Consider the following 27,793-nt stretch of genomic DNA (forward strand, 5'->3'; position numbering starts at 1 on the left):
AAATAATGACTCAGTAATTATTCAAGTTAAAGGTAGGGTAGGAGATCCTGGATTTTGAGTCCAGCGAAGCTGCATTTTGAAAATACACAGGTAAAAAGTCCCAACCCTTTTCTTCTAGTCTGATAAACCAGCCTAAATGGATTGGATGTCTAATTTAGTCTGGCTCCGATGAATGGATACAACGGAACATTGTTGATGAGCACAACCCGTTGTCTTTCAAACCGTGTCTGTGCCTATAGGCCAACGCCCTGACCCTCTGCCCCGCCCGCGTTGATTCAAAACACATCTCTGCGTTGTGATTGGTTTAGTTGCCATCTGCCAGATTCAGGGCAGTATTTTCAAAATGAAAAGTGGTTCGAAGCAGGGGGAGAAGCAGATTATGAACGGTCCGTTCAGTTTGATTGGATAGTGTTTTTCCTAGATTGTACGTTCTAGAGGCCACTAAAACTTTTCATATTTGTGTCAAAACTTTTAATTAATTGGTTGCAATGAGGGTGTGAAGAGTATTTCAAGCAATATGTAAAAAAATGTTCCAGAAAAAGATCCCCTACCCCGCCTTTAAATTGTGTAAAAGTTGGAACTAATTGAAAAGTATGTGGTGAGTACAATGAGCAAAAAATCCAATAAAAAGTATGTAAAGCTGATAACCTCGTCAAACATACCATATCACTGCCTTAACATTTCCTATAGAGTTGAATCAACTGTTTTCTGTCACCATCTGCATCTCTAACCTCATAAAAACGTAAAATAAAGAAAATAAAATAAGAAAATAAAAAGTTCAGGCACCAACAGTGAGAATCTACAAACAAACTAAAGATTGCAGAGAATATAACATGATAATGGGTAGAATTTGACCGTCCATAATTGCGATTAAACATCACTTGGCCGCTCCTGACATGCAGCCTGTGTGTTTGTCATTCTTTTACACTTAACAGTAAACTCTTTGAACTGCGACTCCCGGCGGTCCTTGCGTCATTTTATCAACATGGCGCCTGTCTGCCGGACAAAAGGCGAATCTGTCTGACGGCGGATTGAAGCCCAATTAGAAGCAGGGGAGACATTTTGGGAAAACTGTCAGTGTCCCTGCGCCCCAAGGCGGTAGATATATGATAAAACAAACATCTGTGGAGGCTCTCGGACTGGAATAAGGTAAGTCAGGCAGCTCCAACTACTGCTGTCTTCAAACGCTCCTGCTAGCCCGATGCGTTTCCTTTTTCCCCCCTCTTTACGGGGATAACTGTAAACTCCTTGAGAGAGAAAAAAAAAAAAAAAAGCCAGTGTCGCTGCGGTTTCCTTGGCGGTTTAGTTTCACGCCACCGAAACGGTCTCGGTCGGATAATGAAGACTTGGACTCCTGTTCGGCATGTGTACAGTTTAGAAGGAACACTCAATCAAACACAATGTCAACTTTTCCCTCTGGTCCACGATGCTCATTAATGCCGTGCAACTGCATTTTAGTAGAACGTGACAATTGCGTTGAACTGGCGAACTAGTTGTGCACTGTACTGTTTTTGTTGTGCTTAAAAAAAATGGTGTTAGATATGTGCCGAATTGTGTTGTTTTTCCATGGCACAAAGCTTCCGAAGACTGTTCTTATTTTGGCGTCACAGTTTCCTTGAAGCAAGGAGGAATTAAAAGCGAAATTCGGCGTGAAAGTCGATAGTTTTAAGAAAGTCAGCTTTATGCATAGAGACTAATTTGACATTGAGGACCACTACCTCCCCGACTAAGTTTACCAGCTGCTCTTTTTTTCCTGTATTTGGGGTTCCGAGCCCAGTTTAAAAGTTGCCCGCTGTGACAAAGCTCAACTGGCATATGTCTGCAACCAGGACAGAGTTTAATGCCACGTTTGGTAAGGAGGTCCATTCCCTGTAATGCAGTTATCCTTCAACGTGGTCGACTTTTCTTACATGGAAGCTAGGAGTTAAGCAAAAATGTGATTTTTTTAAAAAATTTTTTTAAATTATTTTTATTTAGGACACACACGCATACAAAACCACACAATGTGACAGCCCGTTGTTGTATGGAGGGTAGTTTGTCAAGGAAGTACGAGGATAGTATCCACAAAGCCTCAACTTGGAGACAGCTGGAGATTTTCTTTTCCATGCTTGACAATAAAAAAATCCCCTGGGGAGAGCATGGAAGTAATTTATTTTGAAGAAGTCAAAGGTCAAGTTCATTATATGGCAACAGCATTTGGAGCTTCAATGTCTTTCCAAAGCATCTGCTGTGTCATTTAAAAGGACACGCTTTGCAGTCATTTTGGTGACATAGCAGCGTTTGTGTGTTTACGTACAGTCTGGACACTCCTTAGCAGACATCTTGCAAGCAGTTATGCATCACTATAGGATTGGCCCTGTTGTTTCTTGCCCACTTCCTTTCTGGGCCTCACAGTCAGACGTTTTCAGTCAGTTTCAGCTCTCTGCTGCTTTATTGCGAAGACGAATCCCTTCTCTGTACCATGTTATCTTTTTTTTTTTTCTTTTCAAAGTGAGCGTGGTCGCTGGACCGTCACTCCTGAGGTGTGACGAACATGGCGACAAACCTTTTTGAGTGGAACTCTATTCCAGATAAATGTGGAAAAATCAATGCTTATCTTAAAACTGATAGCACCGTTTCAAAAGCAGCACATTGGACTTGGTTTCCTACCTTGTCTGATATAGATTGTGAAAAAGTTTTAATCAGCTTTATAAAAAAATAAAATAAAATCTTTCCCATCAAGTTTAAAGTGTACCGGTAGTTTGTTTCTGGACCCAAGGTTTTCAAAGCATCAGGCAGGACCCCGTAAAGGGGCTCCAAACAGTTTCACAGGAGCGGGAAATATTACTGATTAAATGTTTGTGATGTGGTTGAAGAGCTCTCTGGTTTGGGGGACTGACCATTTATATACTTTGCGAATTAAGGGTGTATGAAATTAGAAAACAGTTATGCAGTCATAGGCGTGCATTGATTTAGCAAAATCAATACACAAAAGTGTATACACAAAAGGCTTTTTGTGATTTGAAATTCAAGTGTATGGCCGAGTTCACACCACACCACACCACAACGATAACAATAGTGTTATCGTTGTGTTATTGATAGAATATGGACAGCTGTGCTTCACACTGTTTTCTTGCTATTGTTCATGATCTTTACAATAAGAACGGATAAAAACTGAATCGCATAGGATACAGTCTTGTTTTCTGTTTCTGACCACATTTTTTTAATTCATTTTTTTTGTAAACGAAGCGTCACTCTGCTAAAGTCTTTGGTGCTGATGGAGTCTTGGCGTTTATTATGTACTGATGTCTTCTGATTATTGGTGGGATATCATCAGGCTGATGCTGATTAATGCTAAAATATGAATAAAATTGGTCCTCATTGGGCAACGTGGACGCCCATGTCATGATTATTTTTATTTATTTATTTTTGGTGTAGATGGCCCTTAACTGAAGTAATATAAATCAATGTATGTGTCAAGAGTTTTCTGAAATTAGGAGCACTTTTTTTTTTTGTAGCCCTGCACAGACGGAGGCCTAACGCAATCGAAGTGGGCAGGTTAGTTAAGATGTTTGGTGGGGTGCCCTGGTTGCCTCAGATCTAACGGTGCGTTCACACCAGACGCGGTCGGGCGACGCGATTACATACAAAGTCAATGCAAAGACGCGATTAGACGCGGATTCGAGCCGGCGGCGCGATAAGGCGCGGTGGGGCGGCGCGGTGAGGCGCGGTGAGGAGCGGTGAGGCGGTGCGGTGATGCGGTGGCCGCCGCGCGAGTGAAAATATGCGATTCGCGCGAGTTCAAAAAATCCAACTTTGGCGAAATATTCGCGCCAGACAGCCTATCAGCGTTGAGATTCTGGACGACAGTGACGTGGAGACAGATGGACAGGCGCTGTCTGTGACATGCAGATGGGACTGCAGATGGAAATTAGCTTCTAAGCTACAATCTGGTGCAGGTCATCTCTTTACTTTGTAATTAATGTACTTTGCACATGGTCCCTGACAAAATAAAATAAAAAAATTAAAGTACCGATCCTCCCGAGCAGGCCACCAAACTGGGTCCCGGCGAGCCCGAAACACCGCTGGAAGCGGCCGCCACGGGAGGATCGGTGCCGTGATCTCTCGGCGGGACGCCGGCTGCAGGCGCTCCGCAGCTGGGCCGCGGCTCCGTTTCAGCTGCGGGGCGCCTGTGGCATGGTGTCCTGCCGAGAGATCGCGGCGCCGGTCCTCCCGAGCGGGTCGTCGGGCTGGGTCCTGGTGGGCCTGGGGTGCCGCTGGAGGCGGCCGTCATCCAGACGGAACTCATGGAGGACCGGCGCCACGATCTCTCGGCCCAGCTGCGGAGCGCCTGCAGCCGGCGTCCCGCCGAGAGATCACGGCACCGATCCTCCCGTGGCGGCCGCTTCCAGCGGTGTTTCGGGCTCGCCGGGACCCAGTTTGGTGGCCTGCTCGGGAGGATCGGTGCCGTGATCTCTCGGCGGGACGGCGGCTGCAGGCGCCGGTCCTCCCAAGCGGGTCGTCGGGCTGGGTCCTGGTGGGCCTGGGGTGCCGCTGGAGGCGGCCGTCATCCAGACGCAACTCCTGGAGAAGGCGATGAAATTATCCGAGCTGAATGCACCACCGGATGATGTCACTGATCCAGACACGACGGCGTGTGCGTTTCAGACGAATCTCGGACTGCCACAGCAGGTACAAGGACGCGATCAGCCATGGATAGCCCCTTGAGCTAATCACTCGTTTTTTACTCGCGCGAAAGAGGCGTTTGAGGCGATGGAATTTAATTTACACCTGCGGCAACGATCGCGCGATGAAGGCGGTGCGAATATTCGCATCGCGTTTGGTGTGAACGCACCGTAAGAGTCCATCTATGAACTAAGACATCTGGAGTTCACACCCAGACGACAATTAACTCATTGGCTGCCAGCCATTTTCAGTTCAGAGCCACCCATACTGCCAAGTGTTTTTCAGTATTTTGACTGATTTTCCAAGACCCACAGAAAAGTGTGTCTTATGACTATGTACACACCGAAATTACCACAAGAAAGAGTAGACTCTCTTCTTTGATCAGGAAAAAAAAGTTTGTTTCTACCATTTTCAGTCTTTTAGTAATAGACAGTAGAATATAGGTTGGTTTCACCAAAATCAGCTGTTTGACCCAAAAAACGGAGAAAACACGCTTTTTCTTTTTTTGTGCAAAGTGGCACTGCTGCCACCTTGCGGGTAATTTTGCCAGTATATTCTCTGTTTAGTGTTTACAAGCCTAAGATTTAGTGACGAACTCCGCTAGATTGTCCCCCAGTCCGCTCCGTTAAAAAACGCAATTGACGTCTATAGACGTCTTTGGCAGTGAACGTTTTTTTTTAAATTGACGTCTATAGACGTCAATGGCACCGAAAGAGTTAATAAGCAGTCACAATCCCTTTTCAAGCATAGCAGGATTTTCGACCAATCACAGCAGACTTGAGCTTTGGGAGGGGCTTTTAAAGAGACAGGAGCTAATAGAGAGCATTCCAGACGAACGGTGATCAGAGGTGTCGCAGCAACGTACACTATGAGAATAACGATGATGTTTCGAACTTTAAAACATGCAGACCTAATCAATATACCCCCAAATGAAAGTAATGAGGCTTTTGAATTTGCATTGTCTGGGGACTTTAATGTATATCTATTTCATGTACTTAGTTAGTGGATATTTGAAAACGTTCTTCTTCCATAAATTTCATGAAAACTTGCAGAAAAGTCAGGAAACAAGGTTTCAGAAACACGTCTATAGACTATGTGAAAATGTTTAGTCAGTAATGTCCAACAAAACAGTTAAAACTCAACACAGATGTTACCCTAAATGAAGTGTAGCAGTCAGTTGAGATAATCTCTGTGCTGTAGTTTTGCAGCCCTCTATCGATCATTTATCAGTCCAACTTGATACCGCATGAGTCATCCTCTGCAGCTGGGAGAGAAAGTATGAAGCTTCTCTATCTGAGATGTAAATTTTTCTTGGCATTTTTCCCCCTCACACTCACACACAAACACACACTCACCCGCACCCCCACCCGCCCTCTATCTCCCCTGTCTTATATCTCAAAGCGTCGATCTGCTTTCTGACTTTAATTTTCTGCTGCTGCCTGTTTTTCCTCTCTGCACCAGAAAGAAAAGCACTAAGACATATGTGTTATCTCCCTCAGACCCCCCCTCCCCATAACAGCTTTGTGACTATAATTGATGCCCCCCCCCCCCCCCCCCCCCCCCCCAGTTCACTATATGTTTAAGGATACACAAGGTATTAAAATGCAACTAATGATAAGAATTAACATTTAATGTGCTAAAACCACATTAAGGTCAGGATGTAGCTATTTCATTTTAATCCATGGTATATAATACAGTACAAGAGCACATAATGAACTGGGTGCATTTGCATAACATAGCATGATTATTGGGGTTGAAAGTGTTTCTGCTGTGATAAAAGCCTCATTGAATCTGGAGGAATGCAGTCTATATCTGGATAGCAGCTGCTGAGCTGTGTTGAAGAGGTTGTGTGTGTGTGTGTGTGTGTGTGTGTGTGTGTAGTTTGTAAATCTGCAAGCAGGAAGCTACCAGATGTGAGTGTACAGGCATTTTTGTCCTTATTGTTTCATCTGTGGTGTTTCTCACAGATGTGAGAAAAGATCATTAATGAGCTCAACTTTTCTCAATAAATCAGGATCATAAACTGTTTTTTTTTTTTTTTTTTTTTTTTTTTCTTATTGTTTATTAGGTATACTATTTAATCTATTTATTGCAAGCGCCTTTTTAAAAAAATTTTTGCAATAGTTACCAAATGCACACACATTTTTGAATTAGTTCTCTTATGTCGGAGTGTAGCTTTATTGATCAAAACATGCACGTTTTTGGGTGCGATGCTGAAAATGAAAGCCTGTGAATGGCGGCATTGCATGCAGTGACTTTCGTCTTTAGTCTTGGCTTCCCTTTATTGGTTGCCAGTAAATTTTAGAATAAATTTTAAGATTTTTAGTCTTCACTTTTAGGGCCTTACATGGTCAAGCTCCACAATATATATCGCTGACCTGCTGAAAGCCCAGTCTTCTTCTTCTCGTTCTCTGAGGTCGACAGGTCAGACACAGTGGCGGCTCCTGACATTTTTTTTAGGTAGTGCAATTTCCAGTCTGTGAAAGCTGCATCAGAGTGTGCTGTGCAACGCTGAACCGATTGCACTGATGCAAACCTGTTATGTTCCCACACAGGAAATAAAATGTCCAATCGTCCAGAAACTCCTTGTCTTCCTTAAATAAACACAACGTAGAGTCGAGGGGTTATTTGGTCTTCCAAATAACCAAAGTGACTGCAATTTCTCCCGTTATGTCCATAAGTACCATAAAAGTCCATAGGACTGAGGTATATTTGTCTAGGTAGCATAATTTATTGTAATAATTTTAAATAATTTTTTGTTATTTTTTTGCATAATTTGCCAATCAGTTAATATTGCACCTTAACCATTATTTATTTATTTTCCTCATATTGTTCCAGGATTCTATGAAATAAGTAAACACATAAGCTCTTAATGATAAGATTCATTCAATTTTCATTCTAAAGAATGTAATTAAAATGACAACATATAAATCCAAGTCAAGTGTTTATTGAAGTTTTGGAAAATATGACTTAGAAAAGTATAACCAGTTGTCAAACATGGTTAAGTGCAGCTTACTTATGTGAGATTTCTCTCTTTTTTAAATATAATACTGCACCATTAACAATGAATGTGTCATTATACATTCTGCTATCATTGTCAACATTATATAATAGATTTAAATCATTACAAGTCAATGATTGAGCACAAAAGGGTAAGTTATTTAGCTACATCAAATACTACCTGGAAAAATAGCAGGGTTGGTGGAGCCCTGGGTTTCATCTTTGCCTCGCAAGGCGAGCCTGAAAATCCTGCAAAATTCTTCCAAACTTCCTTCTCCGCATTAGTACGACGACTAAAGGGTACTTCTGTCAGAAACACTACTGTATTGTTGCACTCGACACTCGCCATCTTCTTCATAGAATGTTTTTTTTTTTTTTTTTTTTTCTTTATTGAAAACCACAATGTTACAACAACAAGTAGAATGTTCATGGTCCCGCGCAACAGACATATGACGAAAGCCCGTTGTGCGTCGTTTGTGCGAGCACATAAACCCTCATAGAAAATGCATTGGGAGCAGAATTTTTGAAAAAAACCTAGGTCCCATTCATGTCAATGGGAGCTTCCTGGTGCAAATTCGACCCTGACAGAAATCGCACAAAATGGGCGTAGCAACACCAGGCGCGACCTTAATCTGATTGGACAATGACATATACAACCAGTTTGCCTACAGCAGATCAGTCCCACCTTAGCAACTAGATAAAAAAAAAAAAAAAAACTGTGTTTGGTAGTGCGTCGCACAAATCGCCCCTATGGAGGAGCCGCCACTGGTCAGATGTTGTTGGCTGCCCCATGTACTCAGTTCAAAACCCGTGAGGATCGGGCGTTTCAGGCAGTGGCACCAAGACTGTGGAACTTTCTCCCGCTTTCCTTATGCTCTGCTGACTCCATTGATTCTTTTAAAAAGCAGCTGAAGACATTTTTATACAGAAAAGCTTTTAATTAATTAAAGTAGTGTTTCACAGTGTATTTATTTAAATTGTATTGTGTTTTATCTGTGAAAAGTGCTATATAGATAACATTGACTTACTTACTTACTTACTTAATACTGTGCTGGACTGCACTGAAAACTGTCTACTTTATCCTCATTTCATTCCATACCAGCTCCGCCAGAATTCAGAACTTCAGCCGGGTCACATTATAGATTCTCTTTTTTTTTTTTTTAACGATGGGAAAACTGCTTCAGAATCCAAACGGCAAATAGTCGCTCCCTGAGGATCATCAAATGCAGGAAAAAGGAGGTGAGCTCCCAACTCACACAGGAAGGTGTTTAAAGCCTGGACAGAAGCAGTGTTTCCCGTGTGTCATAAAAGAACTCGGAGTTGGAAAAGAAAGTGATCGAGACAACACAGACGACTGAATACAAAGTGTACACAACAGCGTCTGCAGCCATCAGATGAAAGCCATGCAGTACATGCAGCATAAAACGGATGCAATAAAAACCTGACATCTCCACTGACCTCCAGTTCTGTTAGCGGTAGAAACAAAGCCTGCAAAAGGAAAAAAAAAATTGGCTTGAATTATATCAAGTGCTTGTGCACAAAGCTGCTCATAATTCTCAGTATATTAGAGTCCATTTTGCCAGTCTGTTAATCAAGTGGGATAATCTGCATTGATCAGCAACAAATCCCCCTATAAAAGTTTCAATACATTTAAAAAAAAATTAATAAATCCATCTGGCATAATATTCATATCATCTTTATTATTTCCACAACAATCCTTTATAACTTCTTACAGTCAAAAGCAAATATTCATGATAGCAGCAAGTATTTAGAGCTTCAGGTGTTACAGTCTTAAAAGTTTATTTGTTTTATTTCACAAAAATGTTCCCACCTCAAATAAATAACATACACTAGGAGGTCTAGTTGAGCTGGCATGGAATGGCCTTCAATAAAAAAATATGTGACGTCAGGAACGCCTTCTGCCATTTCTTGTACGGTGCTGGGAGCTGAGTTTCATGGCCATCTATTATCAGTTATCTAGATTTTTATTGGTTCAACTAAAGGTCTAAAACCAACCACAGTCAGCAGATAACAGCTTGTGACTTCCAAGACTGCTTGACTGGCAAGCAGTTGTAGTCATTGTGACACTTTAATTTAGACCAACTGGTACATTTAGCTTGATCATGAAATTACTGTTAAATCTTTTTTCTGCAAATAGGCCTGTCGCGATATTCAATAAATCAATTAATCGCATGATAATTAAAATAAGCTCGATAATTTTTCTGGCCGCGATAAATGCCATTTGCATGCTTGTTTGTTTTCCTCGTCTCTCTCTCTCTCCCTCTCGGGACCTTAAGAGTAACGATGAGTGAACCCTCATGTCAGTCACTTGTCAGTCGCATGGTGTGTGGGGAGGTGGGACTACTGGCGTAGCCTACCACAGAGTGCAACTAAAGAGCCGCGTGAGAAGTATACCGGTAGGCACTAGGCAGAGAGAAAGCTAGTTGCGAGTTCGAGTAGGCTATGCCTAATAAAGACAAAAAAGATGGAATTGGTTTCTAAGCCAAACGCGACAGCTGCAGTGTGGGAGCATTTCGGATTTAAACCGAATGCCTGTTGTGAACCACTGAACGTGTACGAGTCGGTGTGTCGCATTTTTTGTAAAACAGTCTCAATTAAAAGCGGCAACACAACAAACATGCATATGCATCTAAAACACAATCATCCGCTGCAGTTTTCCCAGTTGGGGAAAAAAAACACAACAAGTGGGCCGTCTTCCTCTTCCCGACAGAGCACAGTCACTGGGGCGTTTTGTCGACAAATTAAGTACAAACAGGACAGTGCGAAATGGATTACACTCACAGACAGTGTAGTTCGCTTCATTGCTAAAGAGATGCTGCCCTTTAGCGACAATATTATCGCTTATCGCAATAGTTTCTGAGACAATTTATCGTCCAGCAAAATTTGTTATCGTGACAGGCCTATCTGCAAAGTGAATTACAGCTGTCAGATGGCCATCATGGCTTTAAACACTTTTCACTAATCATGACATAATGATACTCTACAGGATGTTCCAGCAGAGGGAGGAGCCTCGCTTCACCATCGAGCAGATTGACCTCCTCCAGAGGCTTCGCAGGACAGGGATCACCCACGCCGAGGTACTCCATGCTCTGGACACTCTTGACCACTTGGACCGGCAACATGGACACAAGTTGACCCATAAACCTTCCTACATGCCACCCTCGTCTTCCTTGACTTCTTCCAACACAGTCTCTGCCTCTTCATCCATGACTTCCGCCTCTACTCAGACAAGTTTCCCCGACAACCAAAGTTCACTGTCACCTAGTAACAACTTCGACACCACCTCCCCACTTCTACCAGTTCCAGCGGCGTCCCCGCTTCCATTGGCCGCAGTTGCGCAGAATGGTCTAGTTTCCATCACCAATGGGAAGCTTTCACCTCCCCGGTTTCCGATTGGCGTGGTTGGTGGCACTGTGACTGGGCCAGGTTACGGGTTTGAGGCCAGTGAAGAGGACATAGATGTTGATGATAAAGTGGAAGACTTGATGAGGTAAGACCATACTAGAGTTAAGTCAGTTGTATTTTGACCGATACCAACCAAAGTCATGAGCAGCATCCACCTCACATTATGAGCTATTGTTTCTTTAGCTTAAACAATATACAGTATCTCCAGCTGCTTTACTAGCTTACACAAGGTAATGTTAGCTGCTATGTTAGACTAAACAAAGTTAGTTTTAGTGAAAATTTTCATTAGGTCATTGGTTACGTGCCACTGTCAAAATGCACTGTGAGGCCATTTGTTTACTGGGGTTTGGGTGTCTGTAATCTGTCCCTGCAAGCAGCAAAACTTTCTGTAAAATCAATGACTTAAAACAGCATGTAGAATTATTGTTTATGGCCACATTCTGCATAAATTAATCCAACCTGATTTCTGAACATGCTGGTATTACATAGAATAGATGGCGGCAACAGAAGACCTGATTGTCATGAAGCCAGTCTGGAGCACACTCTGAAAATGAATATGCTTTGAGGATTACTGTCTGACATACACTATCCACTCAAATGCACACATGCACTCTAGTGCCTCTCATCTGCAGTCTGCAGCTAGACGGCAGTAATCATAGCTGTATTGATTGGAAAATGTGTGAAGATGAAATCAAACCTGAGGGAGAGCAAATAATATCGCAGCAGGATGCAGCCTCCGGTTTCCACACACTTACAGCCATTAATATACTTGTCCAACAATTGGTATAGCAGCTGTGTTTTAAGTGTTTCTATTAAAATCAGAGTGTTGGAGATTTAGATGCATGTTGTGCTTTGTGTCTGTCATAGGAGAGATAGTGCAGTGATCAAAGAAGAGATCAAGTCCTTCCTGGCCAACAGACGGATCTCCCAGGCTGTGGTGGCTCAGGTAACAGGTGAGTATCCGTCCACTAAAATACTTGCACAAAGAGTAAGGCAAGCATCAAACCCACTGAGTGACACAGGGTCCTCATCCTCCAGGGATCAGCCAGAGCCGGATCTCCCACTGGCTCCTCCAGCAGGGATCGGACCTCAGCGAGCAGAAGAAACGAGCCTTCTTCCGCTGGTACCAGTTGGAAAAGAACAACCCTGGTAAAATCAAACTCCACCTTCACTTCTCAGTAAAACACTTTTTGTAAGAGATGAACTGCTCAGATGTTTAATTATTGTTCTTATTCTAAGTGTCAGACTTAGACTGTGACAACGAGCTGCACAAATGTGACGAGAAAAAAATGCACCAAGGTTTTGTTGCCCTGGTTATCTTACGGTCTCTTATGATACACTAGAAAGGAGTGAGAATCTGTATGTGTGCTGTTGCGTTTGTCTTGTGTTGGCGTGAGCCCGTCTCATGTTACAACAACTCGTCTGTTCAGTAAGCCGCTGCCATGGCTCATGTCAAAAGATACGAGTATCAGTTAGTCCTGAGTTAATGATGAGGATGAGATGTGCGATCAGACAGTTCATCAGGTAAAAATGTTTTAAAGAAAGGAATGCTATGTATTTCATGGGCTGCTGTCACTGTAGCCCAGCATTCATGGGGATTACTAGTTTGCTTATTCAGCCACGAACTGTGAAAGTGAATATCTGATTTTTGTCTCAGTTTAGGCACTTAGGTCAGCATACAACTCAAAACAAAAATATTTATTCCAATTTAACATCATTATATATGAATATTTAGGTATTGAGCAGACTGTTTAGTCTACAGAAATAGCAAACTGTTGTTTTATGCCAAAGAAAGTGATTAACATTTTGAGGTTTGATTAATTGTTTGGCTTTCTGTATTTATTTATTTTTTTTCTTTTTTTAGGTGGTGAAACATTGAATTAATATTGATGTTTATGACTCCAGGTGCCACTCTTGCCATGCGTGCCGCCCCACTGGCTCTGGAGGATGTTATGGACTGGCACCAAGCCCCGCCTCCATTCGGCTCGCCCCCCGGGGGCTTCCGTCTGAGACGCGGGAGCAGATTCACCTGGAGGAAGGAGTGTCTGGCTGTCATGGAGAGGTGAGGAGGAGGAGGAGAGCTGTCAGAGGGTGGAAACTGAGGTAAAGGCAAGAAAATGGTAAAGAAAACTGAAAGTGACACAGCATTATGTGTATATCCAGCTACTTCAGCGATAACCAGTATCCTGATGAAGCCAAGAGAGAAGAGATTGCCACCGCCTGCAACGCCGTCATTCAGAAACCAGGTATGTTTTTAAGCTCTGCAACTTTTGTCTTGTTTCATAAACAGTGTGGGGATATAAATGGGTTCTCATTGGGTTAGCTCATGTTCACTCTGCACAATTACCATTCATTTCTTTAAGCCTCTTTTGAAGTACTTTCATTTGATGTTAACTAATCTCTTGTTTTCCTATATGTTTATCACGATGCAAAAATGTAAAGACAGAATAGGGAGATTAGAGGACACTCCTTAAATGTGTTGGATAATTCAGAGAAACTAAACAAGTACGATAACATTGTGATTTATTTTTTTCTCCAATGACAAAAGTCTTGAGTTCTGTAGAACCTATAGCCACCAAAGAATAGTTTCTTTAGTACTTTCACGCAGCTTGCTGTTCACCTGATCTTTCACAGTCTCTCTTATAAAGCTGACTAGCAGGCATTTATTTTTTTTCTTGATGCAGTGATTTCACAATAATAGCCAGCCTTAATAGCGTTAGATTGGCACCTCCAAGACTAATGGAGCTTTGGTGTCGTGCCCACAGGCTACAAGAGTCTGGATTGCATGCCCCTCCTCTGCAGCGTAAATGCTGAGCGAGCTGTAGATGAGTTTGTTGAAAACTGACGCATGAAATTTACAGTGAAAGTCTGTAAGTGAAGATATACATTTTTTTCTGTACTCCCTGTGTGTAAGAATGGTAAATTTGTTCATTTCAATTCAGTTTATCTATAAAGCGCTAAATCACAACAGATGTCATCTCAAGGCACTTTAATGATACAGTCCATTTCAAGCTAATTAGAGTCCAATTCATTGTAATCATAATCCAATCAAATCCAATTGATTAAAGTCAAAATGAGCCAATTCATACATTCAGAGCCTATTCAAAAATAAATTCCTAACTAAAGAAACCAACAGACTGCACCGAAAACTTTGCTTCGGTCCAATCTCCCGTCCTGAGAATGCCTGAGGCGACTGTGGAGAGAAACGACTCCCTTTTAACAGGAAGAAACCTCTGGCAGAACCAGACTCAGGAAGGGTGGCCATCTGCCTCGACCAGCTGGGGTTTGTTTGAGAAGACAGAAAGGAGGGGACAAACCCCATAACACTGTTCAAACGACACATGTTGAGACAGGGAAACACAAGTTAATGACAACAATAATGCCAAATGTACATAATGTCATATGAGGAAATAAAAGGGGGGAAAAAGAGAGCAAAGTGAGGAAAGGTACGACAAAAGAGTTCCCCCCCAGCAGTCTAGGCCTATAGCAACTTAACTATGGGATGTTTCAGGATCACCTGAGCCATCCCATAACTATAAGCTTTATCAAAAAGGAAAGTTTTAAGCCTAACCTTAAAGTTAGAGAGGATGTCTGCTTCCTGGACATATACTTGCAGCTGGATCAACAAAGAGGGGCCTGATAACTGAAGGCTCTGCCTCCCATTCTACTTTTAGAAACTCTGGGAACCTCAAGTAAACCTGCAGTCTTGGAGCAAAGTGCCCTTGTCATTAAGAGCTTTACATGTGAGGAGAAGAATCTTAAATTCTATTCTGAATTTTAACAGAGAGCCAATGAAGAGAAGCTAAAACTGGAGAAATATGATCTCTCCTGTTAGATCTCATCAGAACTCTGGCTGCATCAGTTTGGATCAGCTGAAGGCTTTTCAGAGAATTTTTGGCACAGCCCAATAATAAAGAATTACAGTAGTCCAATCTTAAAGTAACAGATTGTGGTGGGAAAATTTACCAAGAGACTAATGGCGCTTTTCCACTAGCTCGCTTCGGCTCGGCTCAGCGCGATATTGTGTGTTTCCACTGTGTTTCCACTGCAACCGGGACGATTTTCCTTATCACCTCAGCCCTGGTTCCAAGCGGGCTGAAGCGTTACTAAAACGTGCCCTACAGAATCTGCATTCAATGCTTATACACGGCTGTGGGTGTGCAAACCGAAATAGAAACTTTCAGTTGGACATCTGCGTGGTAGAGATAAAATACCCCAAAATCAGTTATTAGAATATTACTTTCTTTTCAAGATCCCTGCCCAGGGATGTGGTTAAATTACAGAACGAGTTCTTTCTGTTATCATGTTAGTAACTCTTATCACATGCTGAACCAAAGGGTCACAACCCAGAAGAAAACCACTCAGATGTTCCATCACATCCCCCCCTTTTAATTATAATGATGTATATCAAATTAATCAACCTTAGAAGGAAAAAACGTACATTTGGTCACAGGGTGAGTTTGGAACGAAGGTGTCGTAGTGATAAAGGATCCTTGTATATGAATGTACAAGAAGTCATAATAGAGTTTCCACATAAAATTTCTCATCTGATTCCGAACCGGAATCATCTGCCTGAGAGTGTGCAAGCAAAGGAATTTTCTGGGTCACCTGCATCATCTGACGAGAAACCGACTTATCTATTGTGCACGCTTGATACAGACCACACAGGAATCACTAAACAAAGACCTCACTGAGTAATTTGCCAATTGATGCCAGATGTTACGTTTAACCCAAGACTGTCGTAAGACATTTATTGGTCCCCTGCAAGAGAGGTGTCTCTGACATGACGCTTGTGAGTGACATGATGAGTTCTGAAACTTCAGGAAACACAGAGGGAACAGGCAAATGCAAAGCACAAGCGTGAATATGCTGAGTGAAACGGCGCCTATAAGTCTTTCCATCTGCCGATACATGGCTAGGTGGGTGTGAGCCGTGGGGCAGCGGTTGGAGTCCTCCTTCAGTTTTCGGTGTCAGAGGTTACTAGCACTTAACACACCGATGGAGTACAGCTTTTATTGCTGACTCGTGTTTGTGTCCTCGAAGGCCTGTTGATTACACTTATTTATGTCTAAGTAGAAGTAATCCACTGGCTCTGGCACCTTCTTACAGTGGCTGGTGTGGATCCAGGTTGGTCTTTCTGCGACTTTGACAGCCATGTGAGTGACCAGTAGCACCTGAAACAGACCTTGCCAGCATTTGGACGAAGCTCCTTCACCACCACCCAATCACCTGGTTTGAGTGAGCGTAGAGGTGTGTCAGCGGGGGCTGGAAATGCGGCTTTCACTGTCACCAGGTCCCAGCCAAACACCGTTGGTGTGACTCACACCAGCAGACGGGAACTGCAGCAGGCAGAAGGATCGCATCAAGAAGATCAGAGACCAGCTGCCAGTTTACATGCTTCAATAAGACCAATGAGTTCCGAGGTTTGAGCAGAGAACTGTTTGGGGAGTGAACCAGACAACAGAGTGTCACAAGACGAACACACTACAAAACCCACACAGTTGGTGCCTGTAGCAGGGTCACGTAATGCAGAGCCACCTACAAAGAGAATCATGTCAGGGTTAGAGAGACCAGGTCTCGGTATGCAAACCTGTAATTTCCTAGCTTAGGATCAATAAAGTATATTTATGTATTTTTCTGGTCTAGAACAGCAACACAGTCGTGAGGCTCGCCATCCTCAGACGTTGGAAGGAGAGTAGCAGGGTTGAGAACAGTACGTTTGACGGTGACATTTGGCATATCACGAAGTATGGAAGTGTATCTGAGCCATCGAGCAGCAGAGAGTTGTGAGGTTTTCTGCTTGAGAAGAATAATGACAACAGAATGACGAACCAAAACAGTCAAAATCAGCATAGCCTACAATATCTCTTGAGGGTAAAACAGCCTTTTCTGCTGCTGCTACAGCTCGGAGACATCCGGGAAGACCAGCAGCCACAGAATCTAGTTTTGCAGAGAAATAGGCAACTGGGTGCTGTTTCCCTCCATGTTCCTGCAACAAAACAGGTGTCATGCAACCATGATTTTCATCCACAGCCTGAGTGAAAGGTTTAGTTGGATCAGGGACGCCAAGTGTAGGAGCAGATTGGAGCGCTAACTTGAGTTGAGTGAAAGCTGCCTCAGCTTCAGACGTTCATTGAACATGGTCAGCTGACTGGACATCTTTGCCATGGATGACGGCACCCAACGGGACTTCCGAGAATGAGTAGTTTGGAATAAAATTCCTGCAATAGGAAGTAATGCCCAAAAATGACATGATTTGTTTCTTTGACAGGTTTAGGAATGTTTTGTAATGCAAGAACACGTTATGGGGAAAGAGACCATAAAAATTCTCTAAAATGTGTAAAGAATCAGGGTGCTTTAAAACTTTCCAAAGAGCTGAGATCACCACTGAGGGAGGAGAAAAAACATCTTAATATCTATTTCAGCATCATACTGAGGGAGTCTAAAACTATTGACGTTCATCTTTGGCTTTAGGCTCAACACTCCTCACCAGTGACCTTATCCTGGAAAAACCGCAACTTAGTGAGGTTAGCTTTATGCCCACAAGCATGGAGATGTTTTAACAAGGTTACTGTGTCCTTTTCACACTGCTGTTTAAAAGGGCTGCACAACAGCACGTCGTTCACATACTGCAAGAAGGCGGACCCCAGAGTTAATTTGAGGGGATCCAGGCTAGCCTTTAGTGCTGCATTGTAAATTGTGGGACTCTCACAATAGCCCTGACACAAGCGGGAGAAAGTCCAAGGCCTCCCTTCAAATTCAAATGCAAACCAAAACTGTCTGTCAGAATGCACAGGAACAGAGATAAACTTGTTAGAAGAGTCAACAACTGAGGAAAAACTGTGCATCTGAGGAAATCTGGGACAAAATGGTATGGGGATTTGGCACAGTTGGGAGCACGTGGCTGAACTGCAACGTTCACGGCTTGGAGGTCTGGTTGACCTGTCTCAGATCTTTTTAACAGCAAATAATGGAGCGCATACAGGTGAATTCTAACAAGGAACAATTATGCCTTCTTTCCGTAGAGACTGAAAAACAGGCCTAATCCCCTTAGTTGCCTCAGGCTTCAAAGGGTACTGTTTTTGACATGGACAAGAGTCAGAGTTAGAGGTGACAATTACCGGTTCACAACCCCACATTGTATTTGTTCTTGGCCCAAAGATCAGTAGGTATCTCACCTACAATAGGTAAGGAAGACGGAACTGTTTCAGATAAAAAGCATGTTTCAAAATGTGACCTTGTGGTCGGAACTAGTTCCACAGTTCTTTGACAATGCACTATACTCAAATGGTTTTCTGTATGCAGACAATGGCTTGGAAAACATCCATCCATCCATTTTCTATATCTGCTTTATCCGTCGGTCGGGAGCCTATCCCAGCGGTCATCTGGCGAGAGACGGGGTACACCCTGGACAGGTTGCCAGTCAATCACAAAGACAAACGAGACAAACAGTACACGCTCACACTCGCTCCTAGCGACAACATAGTGACACTAATTAACCTAACAAGCATGTTTTTGGACAGTGGGGGGAAGCCGGAGTACCCGGAGAGAACCCACGCATACACGGGGAGAACATGCAAACTCCACACAGAATGGCCCCAGCCGGGAGTTGAGCTTGGAAAACATCAAACATTCAAATTTCCCGGGACAGTAGCCCTATCAGTTTCTTTCTTGCATGTTTCTACAAATTCACACACTCCCTGCCAAGACCAATGTTTGGGTTTTGCTGAGGAGATGTGGGAATAGGAGCAGCATACGTAAGAGCTGATGAGTCGAACTGTACTGCTGAAAAAAAAGTCAGACAGTGATGTGACCTTAACACCCTCCGGTGTGGAAGTGAGAATAAGGCCTAACTTACACATTAGTTCACGGCCCATAAAATTTATGGGACACAGTCCTGACGGCAAAAATGAATGTTTGAAGGAGGACCCATCGGGAGTGACGCATGCAATGGGTGTGGTAATTTTCTCCTTCACCACTTGGCCTGATACAGACATAGAATAGTCAGGATTTCCACTTAATTTGGGTAGAATCAAAAATTCTTCCGCTTAACGGATGACGTAGCTCCTGAATCTACCATAAAGGTAATTTGTTTTCCCAAAACGGTTAGTTGAAAAGTAGGAAGTGCTTTATAAAAATGCAAAATGCATTGAAAACGGGCTCTTTGGTAATGCTATCCTAAGTTATATACATGGTCATTGCTGCCAGGTGGCACTCTTTCTCTGTTTTGTCCGTCTTGCCCTTCTATCGTGCTTCTACCTGGTTTTGGGCGTGACGAGTATATCTGCAAACATCTGTCAGCCGGGGTTGTTCACGCCATCCCATGTATATGCTCTTTAATTCGTTGGCAACATCTGGTTTTCGCTCCGATTTGAGTGGAGGTGATGTGGTTCTTAACGCACTTGGAGTGGGGTCTTGGACGGGTGCATTATAATATTTGCACATGTCAGTGAAGAAAAGGATGATGGAATTAATTATTTAAATCTGGTGACAGCATTCTCTGATATGTACATTTCTTCTCAGTAGCTGTATAGTCAAGTAATGTGAACTAAAAGGTCCGATAAGAAAAATGAGGAAATACTGTTAACTGTTCACTCTCGATGCCATAAATCAGCACAAGATCAAGGGTATGATTAAGACAGTGAGTAGGTCTGTGAACGCTCCAGAAAATCCAATAGAATCTAATACATAATTAAAGTTCATATTTAGGCTGGCATTTTCAACATCTACATGAATATTAAAGTCACCCACCACAATGACTTTATCTGTGCTCAGCACTAACTGGGATAAAAACTCTGAGAATACTGGAAGGGGAAAGGTTAAACTGTAAGAAGCAAAATGGCGTCATGTGTTTGAACATTACCTTAAGGCGCTTTCGAAAGCAACCGCAGGTGGAGACGGAGGGAGTATACGGTGTATAGGGAGCTGTCCGGAGATCTGATCTGTGTGTTTGCGTGTGTGTGTGTGTGTGTGTTACAGGAAAGAAGCTGTCTGATTTGGAGAGAGTTACGTCTCTGAAGGTCTACAACTGGTTTGCCAACCGCCGCAAAGACATCAAGAGGCGTGCTAACATAGGTAATGTCTACCTCTGTGTTTGTGTTGGTGCACGGATAAAATTAAATGTTACTGTAGTTATACATATTGGACACAAACTGTGTCCGTTTCCATAGCTTCACCCACAATGTTAATCCCAAACACTGCCATATGATTTATGCACACCTGTCGAAACCTCCGGGAGTTCTTGATTTTCAGTTTCTCCCAGCCGCAGCAGCAGGATGTTGTTCTGTTAGAGCAGCAGCTTCTTTACTCGTCATCATCACAGCTGCTCGCCTGTCTAGAGTTGATATGCTATGATGAAGTTTGTGTTTTTGAAGAAGCAGCCATCTTGGAGAGCCATGGCATCGAGGTTCAGAGTCCAGGAGGTCAGTCCAACAGTGACGAGGTGGATGGAAACGACTTCCCTGATCAGGTGAACTTCCTCTACTCAGCAAATTAGCTCGAACGCCTTCTTTTATACATTCCTAACAAGAAATGACTATATTTGCACTTCTGGATTCATTTTGATGTGGAATAACTTGTCATAGGGTTGTGAGGTGTCCTTATTTGACAAGAGAGCTGCAGCCAGGCAGTTTGCGTTCAGTCGAGCAGACCTGTCCTCTCCAACCCAGGTGTGCCACGACTACCTCCACACCACACAGAGAATCAAGAGAGATCCAACTGGTGGATCCCTCTCCTAATTCTGTTCCTCTTTCAGGTTCCCACGCTGCTCCCCAGCTGGTTTTCTGCCCTGGCTAGAGGAGGCGTATCTGGACAGAGGGGCACCTCTCTGATAGGCCGCTCCCTCACATCAGGGGCAAGCTCTCAGGCAGAAGGTTCCAGACTGGCAGGTGTGTCGTGGTCTCCCCCTTCCCCGTCCCTCCAGGATGAACCCAGCATTCACAGCGTGCTGTCCGAACCCCAGGACGCGGTCGGTTTGGAGAAGACGGCAGGGAGTCGGAGCAGCCCGGCCTCAGCCAATCAGGTAGATGAGGCAGGATGTGGCTTGGGGAGCGAGATCAAGACGGAAACCCTGGAGGATGACTGAAGGGAGCGGCGGAGCTGTCACAACAGGTGTCATTATATGCAAGCAGATATTATTGAAATGTAATAAGTGGGGGAAAAAAAAGACCAAAAGTCATGTAAACTCCAACCCTGATACCTCCCAACCCTACCTCCAACCACCAACCTACTCTGCTACGCTCGTATAGCTATTATCAGTGTATTATAATAATGATAATAATTATAACAAACTTTTCTTTGTTATTGTTCCCCAGCGATTCATGGAAGGTTTAAAATGTACCTTTAAACAAATCCAACAAAAGAAAATACATTAATTCGACATTGAGCTATGACAAACTTGGGGAGATATGCTGTAAGAGTCTTTATGGTTATTTCACTTGATTTGTTCGTTGATTTGTTTTATATTTAGACGTTTTGAATATTCCATAGTTGGTTGTCAAAATGGGAAACGATGCTTTGCGCAGATTTCCTCGGAAAGCTGCTTTTTCCACAGCAGGACAACACTGTATTTGGCATGTGAATCAGATCGTTTCAGGGTCTTGCACTGTGATCACAACACAACTGAACAGCCTCGGTGTGCATGAATTTGAAAATGAGGTTAATTTCAAGTGATTCTTTGAAAATACTTTTTGCGCATTTTATCGCAGTCCTTTAGATTTCAGACTTCCACAGTTTGTTCTTTTAGTAGACAACAGAATAAGCTCGGGGTCGCAACGTTTCTGTGAGCCGATGATAACAAGTAATGTACAAAGAGAAAGAAGCAGAATGATGCTCCCCTGACTGATAAAATAAGCTCACTGACTGAGTCGACTAAAAAGACCATGATCATTTTGAGTACCACCCAATGAAATAATTATGAAACGTAATCGCTGTTGAATACGTGCTGTCAGTGTTTAAATATTACTAAATTTATTGCACTGATACATAAAATAAAATAAAAAGAATCCCTTTGAGAAATAATAAAGTTTAGATATTGTTAAATCCTTCAATATTTTTATTATTCAGATCCCAAATTAGTAACTCAGTAAATGTGTTGCGTAAATAGCCCGTCAGTAATCCCAAATTAGAATTTAACACCCATAGATACTTCTGAATAAATGCTAAATGAATTTAGTGGCATTTAAACAACAAGTATTCAAGAGAGACAATTTCAGTGTTGGGTTCTCAGATTTGAATAAAATTGGAATCTTAATAGCCTTATCGTGCTAACATGTTAATGTCAGCCTAAACCGCAGACAGTCGTATATAAATGAAGCACCCGCTATGATCTGTTGTTTTTCTTATTCATTTATGCGCAGGAATGATTGATCACTGTGAGATCATCAGTCAGTCAGTTAGGAGGTTGTTGAGATACTACAGATGAAAATGTAGTGAATACTTACATATACTACATGTTCGTACATATACATACAGTATACTGTATGTACCTTAATCTCTTTCTAGTTACATTATCTAGACATATATGATATAATGAGAGAAACTATCAGTATGAGTCTGTCTTGTTGGTGAAAGGTGAGTGAACATTAGCCAAAGTATTAAGTTTTGATATTTGTGTTTTATCTCAATTCCAGAACAGTTGGAACTGTTTAAAATGTAAATAAAACAGAATGCAATGATTTGAAAATCTCTTAAACTAACATTTTCTTCCCAATGGAACATAGAAAACATATTAAATGTTGAAAGTCAGATATTTGACTATTTTATGAAAACTATTGGCTCATTTTGAATTTGCTGGGAGCAACATGTCTAAAATAATTGTGGTGGGAACAACAAAGACTGGAAAAGTAAGTGGTACTAAAAAAAAAAAAGGCTGGAGAAACATGTCGCACCTGATGAGGTTAATGGGCAACAGGTCAGTAGCATGAAAGAGGACAGTGGAGTAAGGACGGGCAGTATTGCAGCTACAAGTGTGGAGCAATTTCATCATGATGCTCTTCTACATAAAACTCCAAAGACTTTGAATATTCCACCTTCCAACAACTTCACTGGCCCAAAGCTCATTTAAAATGGACTGAGGCAAAGTGGAAAAGTGTTCTGTGGTCAGACAAATCACAACGTGAAATTCTTTTTGGAAATCATGGACACTACCTCCGGACTAAAGACGAGAAGAACCATTTGGCTCGTTATCAGCACTCAGCTCAGAAGCTTGCATATCTGACTGTACGGGGGTGCATTAGTGCCTATGGAACTGGCAGCTTGCACATCTGGAAAAGCACCATCAATACTGATAGGTGTAAACAGGTTTTCGAGCAACATATGCTCCCATCCAGATGACGTCTTTTTCAGGGAAGCCCTTGCTTATTGCAGCAAGGCAATGTTAAACCACAGACTGCATATCACAGCCTTCATTGTAGAAGAGTCTGGGTGCTGGACTGACCTGCCTGTTTCACCAACTGAAAACACTTCTGTTCCTCGTGAAACTCAAAGTAAATCATAGAAGACCCAGAAGTGTCGAAAGGCTGGAATATCAGACCGGAATGGGACAACCTTCCTGTCCCAAAGCTCCAGCAACTGGTCTCCTCCGTTCTCAGATGTTTTCAAAGTTGTTAAAAGAAGAGGGGATGCTACACAGAGATAAACATGTCCTGTCACCACAACTTCGGAGATGTGTTGCTGCCATCAAATTCAAGAAGATTAAAATGTCTCACTTTCAACATTTAATAGGTTTCATTGTGAATAAGGTATTGGTTTGTGAGATTTGCAGCTCATCGCACTCTCATTTTATTAACGCTTTGCATCCCAACTTTTTTTCAATTGGGGAATTATTTTTTATGAGTGTATGACAGTCGTGGATGGAGGAGAATAATAGAGATATGTTTAATCAAAGGCACATCAGATGTGTCGAACTATTGCAAGTAAAATGCATCGTTTTTAGATATGTCTACTTGTTCTCGACATGCCATGTGTTGTAAACACATACCGTCAGCCCTAAGTTGTATTTTCATTTAAATGACACTTTATTGAATTCCATGGTGCTAAGAGTCCCTGCTTTTTAAGTGTTTGATGGATCACTATGAGTGACTGTCAGACTGGAGTAGCAGCAAGAGAAGAAAAAGAAAGGTATTTCTGAAACTCATGTTTTCCTCAGATCAGTTGTTCATAGTACGTGAATTCTATCATACATAAGTTCCTTCAGCTATAAAAATAAATGTTTGACCAAAGTCAAATCACAAATATTTATGAGTGTACAGCCATTGTAGAAGTCCAACAACCATAAAGAAGTATTAAAAGTTTTGCTTTGGCTTTTTTTTAGCCATTTGTTTAAAGGGAACTTCACCACCATGGACACATTTGATCTTACAATTTTGGAAGTTTATTTGTAAAACATAAACAGTCTGCTCACTAGTTTCTCCTTTAACATTAGGATGTTGTTATGCTTCTCACTTAGTATTCTTTTACACAAAATGTCCTGCTGTGTTGGTGATGTTTAAGATGTGGTTAGTAAATAAAAGCAGTGATACTTTTTAGCCACCAGGGGGAAGTGTTTGAGGTTGAAAATCTGCTAACCATAGACTTTATGGCTAACACGTTCGTAAATGGTTGATTAATTGCACATCCAGCAGCTACAAACACCGCATCAACATTAGTTTGGAGTCATATCTCAGAGGACCTGACTTTCTCAAGTCAACACAACTGTACACTCTCCTTGTTGCTCCGTTAAGCTTTACACTTTTTCTAAGTGTAAATTTAGAAAATGAGCTTTCTTTATTTTATTCTCAAAAAATTAAACTTACCTTACTGATGGAAACATGCAGTAATGGTTTTAACAGTTAAAGCACTTGAATGTTTCATATGAGCTGTTTGCTCACGAGTGTAAATGAAGTGGATGAAAACATTTCTCATTTACTGAAACAATTAAGCTAGCTGTAGTAGCGCCTACCTCTTTTCATCAACAAAGAATGCATTACGATTTAGTTTGAATAAGCTTTATTAAAACTGCCACTGAACAGAGGTGAGCAGAGGCTTCCCGTCATCATTCGGTGAGCTACATTTGGTGGCCGGTCGAGTTTTAGGAAGTTAACTCTGTTAGCATCCTGTAGCTGAACTACAAACAATAACTGGTACATTGCTTAAATGTTCCATGCTAAAGAGATGTAATCTTAGGAGCACTAGTATGCTGATGTCTGATGTCCGTCTTATAATAACTACATCACAAGACCTCCGAACAGTCCTTGTTTCCACAATATCCTCAGCTGCTAAATGTTCTGCTACGTTCAACACTAAGCTAGCTGCTAGCTGGATGCTCTGTTTGGTGCTGGGCGGGAAGTAATATGTAGTTTCACTGCCAACTTTGGCAACCATTGTCCAGACGGCCAAAAAAATGAATTCACATTACACATAGAACCTTGTTCCTAAGTTGGGAGCAGCTTTAAGATGAGCTAACTCAAAACGATGTTCTTAAAAGTTAATTTATTTTGAACAAATCAGATGCTCTTCAACACTACTTGAAGTCCATAACCTTCTCATTTGTGTGGTCAGCTGCTTGTATTTTACAGAGCTGTGAGACCTTCTTGTTTCACAAGACTAAAACCTTCCAGCTGGTTTAAAAAGTAAATGATACTACAATGTAATAAATCCTGATTAGCAGGCAGGAGACATTTCAATTCTGTCCAGCTTTATTACCTCTGCCTACTGTATGTTCACACACAGGGTCTTCTACAATGGCTGTATCAGCGTACAACTACTAATGAAAGAGAACTAAACTCTCATTGTTCTGTTACACAGCCAACACTGAAGTGGCTTCATTTAATCACTGTTTGTCTGGTGCTTTACATGCTAAGCTGTTAGTTCAGAAATAAGTCTTCACACGGATACCTCACTCTCTCCCCTCAGCTATAAGCCTATAAGCTACACCCCGCAGGTTCCTCAATGGCCACTTCAATGTGAATCAAAGTGTTTTTTTTGGCTGTCAGGGGAACAAAAAAACAATAGAATAGACTGACTGATGGCAAACTGTGATGAGGCAATGTCTTTAATGACAGAAAAAAAAAAAAAAGAAAAAAAAAAAAGGGAAACGCCTTCTCCGACTAGAGCCAATGAATAATAAGTTTTTATGTAAAGGGAAGTTCCACTCCAAAAAGGAATTCATGAATTGATAAGCTCCCACATCCAACATGAATAACCAAAGTAGTTCTTCCTTCCTTCTGGTGGAGTTTCAGACTAAATGTCAGAGAAAAGTGTAGCTTTGATGGAATGTCTCTAATTGTGTGGCAGCAGAGCTGTCCTGAGTGTTTTTGCTTTAAGCTTTGAGGCATCAATAATCATTTATGTAGCTTTTTTTGTCATATGTTTGAATTATTTACGCCAAAATATAAATGTTTTTTATTGTTTTGTTTTAATCTGCTAAGCAGAAGCCTTTCTGAAATTAATCTGTAGATTAATTTAAGACCACGTGCTGTTTTGAAATTATTTCAGGATTTAAATCATTTAATGCTGCCTTCATGGTCTTCTTGTGATGTTTTGTTTTGTTTTAATGGGTCTGGAGTAACAGTGTTGCCATTCTGAGAATGAAAGGAAAGTGTATTCATATTTTGAAAGCAGAAGTGATCAATGACAGAACTACACAAAAGGTTGCTGTGGGGTCGTAGTTGAAGTCGGATCCTCTTCATGCTTCTCATTTGTGTTTACGAAAATGATTGGATGAGTAGGTCAGAGGTAAATCTAGTTGTATATCAGTCATTTATGTGAGATAACAAGAAAACTTTAGTGTTGCAAAATTTAAGAAAAAATTCTGATTTAATCAGCATTTTTTTAGCCAGAATTACTACTTAAAGAGCCAAACGAGCCACGTTCACGAGTGCAGCCCCAGTTGTTTTCGGTGGTTTCAGTCCCGTTGAGTTAAGCTCACTTTGTATTTCGACTCTTTATGACCAGAACACACGTTTTCAGTGGCTTCATAACTCAAGTTCTGATTATGGGAAAGTGCAGTTAAACAAACTTTGCTGTGGCCGGTCTGCGTCAGAATGCCGTTTTGTCATTTGCTTTGGATCCTGTATTGCTTTTAAACTTTTGGTTTAAAAAGAACAAGCGTCTGCTGACGGAATACTTGCTTTGACTTGCCAGAGTCCTGCCACAAATATGTAGTTTAACAGAGTTGGATGCTGTCAGACACTCATCAGTGTTATGAGACGCCGTCTGACAGTTGAAGAGTAGAAATGTTAATTTAATATGAATGCAGTCAACATCATTTGTAGACTTTCCAGCCTTAAAGCTCTATTCTAATCAGGCAGAGGCTGGAAATGTTACTTAAAATGAACAAATCTTTTATCGCAGTTTTAAAATGGTGGTTTCTGTTTTATTCAGGCAATAAGCTTCAATAAATCTGTCAAAAGAAAAATATCAAACCTCAGCTGGATGTATGTTGTATTTGTTGAATTGAATTTTTTTTTTTTTTTTTTTTCAAATCCTGTTGTTCCTTTCCATTTTAAGATTTAGTGCCTTTTTTGGACAGTAGACTGTTGTGTAATCGCCATGTAGAAAATCTACATTGGCCTCTTGTTACTTTTTCATCTGTTGGATAAAACCTTAATTTGTTATTTTTAAGGTGTGTTTTTATTGATATTCTATTTACAAGGGAATAATAAAAAAAAAACTGATCAGACTCCATGCCACGTGTTGCTGTGTTTCATTCATCCCATTCTTG

General features: G+C 41.8%; 1 protein-coding gene across 3 annotated transcripts; it reads left to right on the forward strand.

Annotated features, from left to right (window-relative positions):
* The first annotated feature begins 976 nt into the window (after positions 1-976).
* LOC142388127 (homeobox-containing protein 1-like) lies at positions 977-27,756 on the forward strand. 3 transcript variants are annotated; one of them, XM_075473092.1, is made up of 10 exons: positions 977-1,149; positions 10,673-11,176; positions 11,959-12,044; positions 12,130-12,240; positions 12,997-13,153; positions 13,255-13,337; positions 20,071-20,166; positions 20,466-20,560; positions 20,676-20,759; positions 20,846-27,756. In XM_075473092.1, the coding sequence occupies exons 2-10, from the start codon at positions 10,674-10,676 to the stop codon at positions 21,173-21,175; spliced, it is 1,545 nt and encodes a 514-aa protein (XP_075329207.1). In that variant the 5' UTR covers positions 977-1,149; position 10,673; the 3' UTR covers positions 21,176-27,756. The 3 variants fall into 3 exon arrangements, with proteins under 3 accessions (XP_075329207.1, XP_075329291.1, XP_075329380.1); XM_075473176.1 differs by having other exon boundaries at positions 20,469-20,560; XM_075473265.1 differs by having other exon boundaries at positions 20,472-20,560.
* The last annotated feature ends 37 nt before the right edge of the window (positions 27,757-27,793 follow it).

Source organism: Odontesthes bonariensis, chromosome 1, assembly GCF_027942865.1.
Source record: "Odontesthes bonariensis isolate fOdoBon6 chromosome 1, fOdoBon6.hap1, whole genome shotgun sequence".
In the NCBI taxonomy this organism is placed as follows: Eukaryota; Metazoa; Chordata; class Actinopteri; order Atheriniformes; family Atherinopsidae; genus Odontesthes; species Odontesthes bonariensis.

Bases quoted from the DNA above. Each gene is read 5' to 3' on its own strand.
- LOC142388127 (XM_075473092.1), top strand. From the start codon at position 10,674: ATGTTCCAGCAGAGGGAGGAGCCTCGCTTCACCATCGAGCAGATTGAC. The intron at 13,154-13,254 runs GTGAGGAGGAGG...GTGTATATCCAG, and splicing joins TGTCTGGCTGTCATGGAGAG to CTACTTCAGCGATAACCAGT. The intron at 20,167-20,465 runs GTAATGTCTACC...GTGTTTTTGAAG, and splicing joins CAAGAGGCGTGCTAACATAG to AAGCAGCCATCTTGGAGAGC.